The 10,032-nt window shown below is 33.8% G+C and overlaps 1 protein-coding gene and 1 pseudogene across 1 annotated transcript; both read left to right on the top strand.

The window, feature by feature from the left end:
- LOC140828659 (subtilisin-like protease SBT2.5) lies at nt 1-2,022 on the top strand (annotated as a pseudogene).
- A 4,518-nt stretch (nt 2,023-6,540) lies between these two features.
- LOC140825501 (oxysterol-binding protein-related protein 4C-like) lies at nt 6,541-9,986 on the top strand. The gene is made up of 7 exons (XM_073187324.1): nt 6,541-6,664; nt 8,213-8,371; nt 8,482-8,727; nt 8,809-8,905; nt 9,055-9,346; nt 9,446-9,548; nt 9,644-9,986. The coding sequence occupies exons 1-7, from the start codon at nt 6,662-6,664 to the stop codon at nt 9,896-9,898; spliced, it is 1,155 nt and encodes a 384-aa protein (XP_073043425.1). The 5' UTR covers nt 6,541-6,661; the 3' UTR covers nt 9,899-9,986.
- Nucleotides 9,987-10,032: the final 46 nt, after the last annotated feature.

Here is a 10,032-nt window from a genome sequence, read left to right as displayed (position 1 = left end):
TTTTTGTCAGTTTCTATCAATCTATTTATTTATTTAGCTGCAACGCCCGCCAATAAGACATTCACCTTGGTTGCTGCTAATGATGTGATGCTAGATTCATCAGTCGCCAAGTATAGTCCTTCAGATTGCCAGCGGCCTGAACTACTGAACAGAAATTTAGTGCAGGGGAAGATTCTTCTCTGTGGATATTCTTTTATTTTGTTGTTGGCACTGCTTCAATCGAGAGAGTTTCCGAGACAGCAAAGAGTCTTGGAGCAGTTGGATTTGTGCTAGCAGTCGAAAATACTTCTCCTGGGACAAATTTGATCCTGTTCCACTTGGTCACCCTGGGATCCTCATTACCGATATTAGCAAGTCAATGGTAACTATTACTATTTTCTCATCTTCTCACTTATTGTATTAGCTAAGCCTTCGGGAAAGCAAAAGCTTTCTTTTCAGCTTGATTTCAGTTTTTGAATTGTGAATCGATATTTTAAATATTCTTGCACCTTCAATAACATTATTGAGTTTGCCCATTGTCTTTTTCGCTTCAAATCGACTTTGCTCTTGGTTCTCATTCGTGATACCCATTCTTGGATGATCATATCTTATAGGAGCTTATAGACTACTATAATGTCTCCACGTCAAGAGATTGGACAGGGGGCGAGTGACAAGCTTTAGGCAGTAGGAAGCATTGGAGAAGGGCTGGAGCCTATACTTCACAAATCCGCCCCACAAGTAGCATTGTTCTCTTCTCGAGGACCCAACATCAAAGATTACAGTTTTGAAGATGCAGATCTCCTAAAACCAGATATTCTAGCTCCCGGATCTCTGATTTGGGCGGCTTGGGCACCTAATGGAACAGATGAGCCAAATTACGTCGGTAAAGTTTTTAGGATACCTTGTTACATATTTTACCTTCATTTACCAAAATCATCCAAAGGTATTCTGAGTTTAGAATATACTTTTTTATTTCTAACACGTTTTTTCATTTAAGCAGATGAAGGATTTGCAGTTATATCTGGAACGAGCATGGCTGCCCCTCATATAGCAGGAATCGCTGCTCTTTTGAAGCAGAACCACCCTCACCCTGCCGCAATAAAATCAGCCTTGATGACTACAGCGACGACCATTGACAGAGCAGAGAGACCCTTAGAAGCCCTACAATATTCTGGATCTGAAACTATATCTTTTGTCGCTGCAACACCTTTTGATTATGGAGGTGGCCATGTCAATCCTCTTTGGAGCTTTAAATCCTGGACTGATCTTTGACGCATGTAAGCAACGTACTTCCTCTTCACCCATTTTATCGATCAAAGAGATCAGGTGGTTGAACTATCTTGTTCTACTTAAAATGAGTTTTCATTCGTTGAACGGGGGTCCAAATTCATTTTTACACAAGTCTTTGATAGTGCTTAGCTATGCTCAACCAAGGGTTGCTGGACAGTTTGTTTGCTGATAATTGTTTTGTAAAATGTTACGTAAAGAGGCTGTCATCTTTTAAAATTCTGCTCACCTCAGTTTCGAATCTAGGATACGAGGACTACCTGGGCTTCTTATGCGCCACACCTGGTATCGACAAGCATGAGATCACAAACTACACTCATACCCCTGCAACTACACTCTCAACCATCCATCAAATCTCAACTCACCCTCGATCATGATATCCCATCTGGTGGGAACTCAAACGGTTACACGTACTGTTACAAATGTCGCTGGGGAAGAAACATACATGATCACCGCAAGAATGGCTCCAGCAGTAGCCATCGAAACATGGCCTCCAGCAATGACTCTTAGACCTGGTACATCCCGGAAATTTTGTGTCACTCTTTCAGTTCGATCAGTAACAGGAACATACAGCTTTGGCGAGGTTTGGCTCAAAGGGAGTAGAGGGCATAAAGTCGGAATCCCGGTGGTGGCGATGGGATTCTACCGATAGATTTTTGTTTTATTGACGTTTCACTCAAATTCTATAAAATTGTATTATTGGTTTATTATGGTAAATCTAAAAGCTAATAGATTCAGATACTGATTAATTATTTTTGAGTCATTGTGGAATTTAAATTCATCTTAACGAAAAGTTATTTCAAATTCTCTTTTCAAATACTTCCTCAAATTCAAATGACTGGATTTATAAATCATAATGATATATATTTGTATTGATTCAACATATTTATATATTACATCATTATTCATGTACTGTGTAACGAATGAAAAAGTTTGATTTGAATAATCACTCAAAGCTGGATTGACTAACCTTATTTATTTCTGAAGACAATTAAATCATTTATAAGCTTTGAGATATTAGGATAGTTTTTGTAGTTTCTTTTGGTTAATTATATAAATATTGCTTGAATGCTCTTAAAAAATAAATTAATATAATTTTACCTTTTTAAAATAGATATAATACTATTTTAGTAGTCTATAAAAAATATTACCGCGTATGTTTTTAACAAAGTTTTAAAAATACTTTCAAAAAACTATAAGGTTATTTTAAATCTTACCAGTTTGTTTTTTTTAGTAAAGCTACAAATTAAGCCAACGTAAACTCTAAATTAAGACATGATTATATAAAACAGGATAATATTAAAAGAGTATTTGCAACTAAATTTTCAGTAATCACTTAAAAAACAATTTTGTGATGGAAAAATTCTGTGTGAGACGGTCTCACGGGTCGTATTTTGTGAGATGAATATCTTATTTGAGTCATCAATGAAAAAATACTACTTTTTATGCTAAGATTATTACTTTTTATTGTAAATATCGGTAAGATTAACTCGTCTCACAGATAAAGATTCGTGAGATCGTCAAGAGACCTACTATTTTGTGATTTGTGTTACCTTCTTATTGACTTAAAAACTCAAAGTTGGTTTTATGGCGATTTTGATCATGATATTTTGGTAAATAAATTAAAATCTTTGTACTCTCTTACCCGAATAATTTTGAAGAGGGAAATAAATATGTTATCCAATTAAGAGTATTTTTAATATGTTAATAAAAAAACTAGTATTACAATAATTTATTTATCAAACATGACTTAAAAAATTCAAAATTTTATTTTTATTTTCAAACACCATCCACTTTTTATTTTTCTCATTTATTCACAATTTATAAATTTAATCACTTTCTTAATAAATTATCTTATTTGAAATCTCCCTAAATTTTGAAATATTAATTTGTAGTCGGTTTATTCCCGGAGAAAGTTATCTTATCCAAACTACATCTAATAAATGCCGTCCATCGAGCCAACTCAACTCCACTTTATTAAAAATTTTTGCCCATAATTTTTTTAAAAAAAATATTGATATACTAATATAGTTGAACAATGAACCCACTCAAAAAATGACAAAATAAATTAGAGCGACCAAGATTTTATAATAAAGACTGAATTATAATTTGATTTATCCAACAAATAATGTGACTAATTCCAGTGCCAGAAATATGCAAGAAGACTTAAAGCTGACAGTTCTATTTACTGTAACATAACTGCAGTTAGCTTTTCGACAATAAAGTACGAATAAATCATTAATCGCGAATTTTAAAATTTGATTGGATATTAAACTTTATTTTCAAATTTATATAATTTGTGTGATTTGAATTGTCTCACAAGTCAATTTTATGAGATTGATCTCTTATCTGACTCGAAATATGAAAATGTGTTACTTTTTGTATCCAAAATATTATATTTTGATTCAAAATATAGATCGAGTTACGTGCATTGAACGAAATCGTAGATAGTGGATTTTATTATATTTGAAACACGACGGAGACAAAACGGACAGGGAATGGAGAAGAGGTCTAATGGCTGGACTAGTTGGAACATAAGAGGATTTAATGCAATCCAACATTTTGTAAAACTTGCATTTAATAATATAGTTGAGAAGTTGAGTTTCGGTAGATGCAGTATAAAATGATAGTGTTTTTATCAATTCAATATATGACATATATGTTGAGTGACGAATCATGATCACTCATTCGTTCATCATGATTGAATGATTGATTATTATTCATCAACTCAATATATGATACATATGTTGAGTGACGAATCATGATTACTCATTCGTACATTATGATTGAATGATTGACTATTATTCATCAACTCTGTTGAGTGAACAAGAACGCTTGAACAAAACCGACAAGTTGTATATATTATTATTTAGTCCTTTTTTTTTCTTTTTCTTCAAATATTTAAAATTAAATTATTCTCTCGTTAATTTTTACAATTTTATAACCTTATTTAAATATAATCAATTTAAATTGAAATTTGAACTTTCATTACCTTTTATTGTTATAATAATATCTCTATTTTAATATAAATAAAAATAAGTATAAAAAATATTGTATAATTATACACTACGTGCCCACTCATAATATATATATATATATATATATATATATATATATATATATATATATATATATATATATATATATATATATATATATATTTAGGTATGGGTCGTCCAATAAGGGGTCGTCCAATAAGGGAAGCAATGCTTTTTCTCATCCATAAAACAACGTTGTGGAACATCTACTTATCTTGTCAAAATATAGGATAAAATGTTTTTTTTTATGATAATTGATTATTAAAAAAGTTAAATTAAACTTATTAGATTAACATGTACAGAATGGTGATATATAAATAAAATTGATTTTTTGAAAATCATTATTAAAAAATTTTAATTTGAAAATTGACAGTCTTTCATTTACACATGCAATTTAAATATACTATACTATATCTCCATTTATATTTCTTGTATGGCTGCGTTTGGTTTGGAGGATAAAATAAACTAATGATTAGTAAGTAAATGATAAAGAAAATGATTGTTGTAGGAATGTATTATATGGTGTTATGTTTGGTATGATTTTTAAGTGTGGGATAATTTTGAATTTTTTGATGAAAGGACAAAAATTGCCCTTTCTTTTTTTTTCTTCCACTCCGGCGGCGACGGCGGCGGGCTGGCGACGGCGACGGCCGGCGGTGGGTGGTCTTCCGGCGACGGCCGGCGGTGGTCTGGCGGCGGCGGAGCGGCGGTGGCCGGTGGCGGCGGTCATGGCAGGAAGTGGTGGTGAGTTTGGATATAGGAGAAGGGTAAAATTGAAAAATAGGAAGGATTAAGATTTGGATAAATAATCCTAAGGGTGAGGAGGTATTATTTTAACCCACCTAATATAACTTAATCATTCATAGGAGGTATTGACTTGGTTAAATAATCACGCGAACCAAGCGACTGACTAGGTAGGATAAAATAATCAATCCCTCCTAATCACCCGAACCAAACGCAGTCTATATGTGTTGTTAAACATATGACTAAAATAAATAAATAAATAAACTAGCATTAAATTTACAAGTATGATTCTGGGCCCAAAATCCAATCAAACACTAACGTGTGCCTAAGGGATAGGTGGAATTGAACCATAAACAAAATAATAATAATAATAATAATAATAATAATAATAATAATAATATAAAAGAAATGACAATATATTTTACTCATTTAAATCACGAAATGCGCTTAATTTGACTATCGAATTAACTTGTAAATCAAGAGCAAATTCCTCATTCAAGATAAGATTAGATAACTTAATATATTGAAAATATAAGATAATACCACACTTGAGATAGAAATGGCGATAGATTATTATTAGTATAAATTAAATGTCACATATGTAATATTATATATATATAATACTTAACAGAATAAATAGGTATATGATATAAACTTATTATAAAATTAAAATTTAGCTATTTAAATATTTCCTTCCAAATTAAAAATTAAAACTTAATAATAATAATAATAATAACACAAATATGGACCGGAGCTAATCATGGAGTCTCTTGTCAATATGAAACTCGTACGGAGGCAGTCATTATATGTAGCTTCTTTAATCAAGCTAGGTGTCGACTTATTCTTCACTCGGGGTCCTGCCCAATTTTTTTTCTAATTAAGAAGTCAATTTGAGTTTAATTTGATGAGGAGATGTAACTTAAATCCCAGTTAACAGCAAAACACCCATGTTTTTTATATATATCTATATATTTTTTTTCGCTTACCACAAAATATATGTTGATGATATCATACTTGCTGAACCTTCCCGACAACTAAATTTCAACCAGTATACTTTCTTGAAAATGGAAGAACGAATGTATTTTGGCTGAATACTGATCTAAAATTGATCGAAGGTCATGATCAATGTAATTGAATGGACTGATAGGAGCCCTCAACCAAAAGGCATCTCAATTGAAGGAGTTGGGAAATTTTTCTTGCTTGAAAGGAACCCCTGGCTGTTGATTTTTAGGCTATAGTCGATAATTCTGACTTTTTCTACCCTAAAATTTATTTATTTTTTTTTGGAGAGAAAAAAGGTTGAAATTGAAAGTATAGAAACGATAAATACAAATATAGAATTTGGTACTTTATTTTCCAAAAACGCGAAAAAAAACATGTATTCAAAAAAGAAAATAGAATATGATTGTCCCAAAAGGTTCCATGCATGTAACTTCAAATGGAATAGTTTTTTTCAACTAAACAAATAGGAAACAACTTTAACAAAGCCTTCTAATTCCTCGATCATTTCCTTATATTCACAACGCAATAACGCTTAAATCCTCGTCTCTCTCTCCCTTTCTTCCTCGTTCAACTCCAAGTTTTCCCAGTCTCCTCTCCTCTCCTCTCCTCCAATGGTACCTTCCTTCTCTCCATTTCTTTCTAATTTGCATATATATACACACACACACACACTAGCTTCTTGCTCTATATGTGAATGGAATTGTATAAAATACTCATTAAATACAGTTTCTAGATTCTCAAAACTTAATTGTTTATTTGGTTTTCCGGCGTATGTAAGATTACGCCGGGCAACAATCGGTGTGGAGAGGAATATTTGACGTGCATAACCTTAACTAGCTTCTTGAAATGTCCGTCAACTCCTTGCATTTTTTCATGAGTTTTTGCTTAAAATCGAAGTAGCTTAATTTACATATTTCAGCATAAAGAAATATATGTTTTTGTATGCATTTAATTTTGTTGTGGGTTTTATCGTCAAAAGTGATTAGTCATGCATGTAAATTTATCAACTGCATTTAATTATTCTATTGAATTGTTAAGACGACTATAGTTTTGCCGTCTTCACCCTTCGTTGCTTCCGAGGCTTGGTTTCTACAATTGGGTCATGACTTTCGCCGGCCGCCATTATCAATCGGTATCTATGAGATACGTTCCCATGTTTCTATCTATATATATATAATATATATATATATATATATATATATATATATATATATATATATATATATATATATATCCATCCATCCACCTCTTAAAATTTGAAAATATGTCTCCACCTAAGGATGGCATTGGGGGCGGGCCATACCTGTCTCGATCCCCGTTTTCCGGATTCGACGCAGATATCAATTTCTCATCTTCGTTTCAAAAATATTAATATGACAAGATGAGGATGAATTCGAAGATTTTCTCAAATCAGAATTTATTATTATTTTAGTATTCAGCGCGAGTTCATGGATAGTGGTTATAATCTCATGTCTACCTCGAACTACTTCAAAAATTTTTAAAATTCCCGAACCCAAATCCAAACCCGAAAAAATCATATATCCTCATCTCGGATTTTTTCCACATAGCTTCAAACCCGTGAGAAAAATGGTTATATATATCTCCATCGTAGTACGTACGTCACTTCAAAACCTCAACTGTTGGAAATCTCGTACGTACGCGGGCTCGCTGGTTTCTTTTTGGTGACATCTTTTAATTATTAATTACACACATTAAAAAAATTTATTAAATTTTGTTATTCAAGTACATTTATTACCTTCGTTGGTCCTTGCTAGCCCATTGTAACGATTGTTTGAAAAAATAAAAAAGGCCTGTCACCTAATTTTTCCATAAAGTAGAAGCCAATAATAGCACACTTTTAATTAAAACATATATATTTTTGAAACCTAACTTTAACTAATTTTAATTTTTTCCCTTTGGTTTTTTTATGCTGTGACGCAATTTAGATCCCCATAAAGAAGAGAATTTTATAAAGTGTGATTAGGTTAGGTGAAGTATTGTTCCAACTCTAGTCACATCTACAGATGTTACAAAATGTTATGTGATTGGATTTCTCTTTCTTTTTTTTTTTTCCGGAGTCAAATTTTAGTCTTAGATTTATATCTTTAGTTGCAATTACTTCACACGCTTTACATAATTTTCCACTGATTCCGAAAGTTCAGGTGATAGAAGGCGAGTTTGGGTCAAAACCGTTGCTAACTGCACCATTGTCACTGGAGGGGGAGGAATCAAACTCCAGTTACAGAGCTCCGAACATTCTCCAACGCATTCTAAGCCTTTTGAACACTGTACGGCCAGGATCCGACCTCACCCGCCTTCAGGCAAGTAATTCAAATCTTAACTACACAGATTTTAATTTTCATGTATAAATATTACAAGAGTTGCAAATAATAAATGCATAGAAAGTAATATTAATCAACACAAAATCCAGCTTCCACCCATATTCAACATTCCAAAGTCACAGCTACAATGCTACGGTGAATCAGTGTACTGCATTAGCTCTGACATGTTGAGCAAGTGCAACAATGAGAAAAGCCCCCTCAACCGGTTCATATCCGTCGTCGCTTGGAGCATATCCACCCTACGCCCCTTGGCGTTCGGCGTGGCTCCCTACAATCCCATTCTCGGAGAAACTCACCATGTCTCCAGGGGATCGTTGAACGTGTTTCTCGAACAGGTACTTGCCAGACAAATTAATTAATGACTTGAGCATGTGCAACTTCTGAACAGTGAAAATTTCAAATTAAAATTCCAATAGGTATCTCATCATCCACCGGTGGCTGCGCTTCATGCAACGGATGAAACAGAAAACATCGAACTGCTATGGTGTCATTCTCCTGTTGCCAAGTTTAACGGTATATTTCCCACTTAAATTTCACGTCGTGAGAAGCGAATTTTCTATCAAGAATTACACGTTGCGGTTTTATTCCTTAATCAGAAGTACCTAGACTTTTCCGGCCTTGTTGAATTAATGATCATGTTTGTTAAAACTTCGGAGTATCAGGCAGTCGTATTGAAACCGAAGTGCATGGGAAGCGAGTCTTGAAGCTCATAGATAAGAATGAAACTTACACGATGAACTCTCCCAAACTCGTGATAAAGTTTTTACCTCTGCCTGGCGTGGACTGGTTGGGAAATGTTAGAATCCAATGCCAAGAAAATGGCTTTGAAGCTGAATTATGTTATCGAGGCGTCACGTTTCTGCCTCGAGCATCCATGCATAGGTCGATCAGAGGGAAGATCTTCAGTTCATCGTCCTTGGAGACTATTTATGAAATCAGTGGCCATTGGGATAGGTAAAATGAAATTTAGACAGAAATTTGATTTTCTTGATGACCAGATGTACTATTGCACACTTATTCTTCTTCGGTTTGTTCTTTGTTTAATACACGCAGCATTGTTAGCATTAAGGACGTTTCGAACGGAAAAACCACGGTTATATACAATGCAAGTGAGGCAATTTCCAGGCTGCAGACTCCCATTGTCAAAGATGCAAAGGTATGAAAATTTCACATGAAACTAAATTAAATATTTGTTCGAGCACTATGTTATCACATCGTTTTTCTCATTGGCCTTAACCTGACGCTATCTAGGCCATTTCGCCAAGTGAATCGACTGCGGTGTGGGCAGAAGTGGGCCGAAATATCATTCAAAAGAACTGGGAGAAAGCGACGGAAGCAAAGACAGATATCGAAGAGAGGCAACGAGAGCTTTCCAAGGAAAGACAATCCGCACACGAAGATTGGGTCCCTAAGCATTTCACGGTGTCTTACAGTAAAGAAAATGGGTGGGATTGTTTACCAAAACACAAATTTGTTACCCCAGCGCCTATTATTTGTACTCCCTAATCAAACATTTCTGTCCAAGTCAGGCTGTACTTTAACATTAACCCGATCTTTTCATGCAATTTATCGATATTATTGTCTATTCCAAGAAGCCCCCGCTTATATACATCCAAGTACAAATCCATCAGTTGTCGACG

Source organism: Primulina eburnea, chromosome 3 (genome assembly GCF_022965805.1).
Source record: "Primulina eburnea isolate SZY01 chromosome 3, ASM2296580v1, whole genome shotgun sequence".
In the NCBI taxonomy this organism is placed as follows: Eukaryota; Viridiplantae; Streptophyta; class Magnoliopsida; order Lamiales; family Gesneriaceae; genus Primulina; species Primulina eburnea.
Note: the sequence above shows the minus strand (reverse complement) of the source record. Positions and strands in the feature narration are given on the sequence as shown.

Excerpts from the sequence above, each read along its gene's own strand:
- LOC140825501 (XM_073187324.1), top strand. Across the intron at positions 8,906-9,054 it reads TCCTGTTGCCAAGTTTAACG|GCAGTCGTATTGAAACCGAA; the intron begins GTATATTTCCCA and ends TCGGAGTATCAG. Across the intron at positions 9,549-9,643 it reads CCATTGTCAAAGATGCAAAG|GCCATTTCGCCAAGTGAATC; the intron begins GTATGAAAATTT and ends GACGCTATCTAG.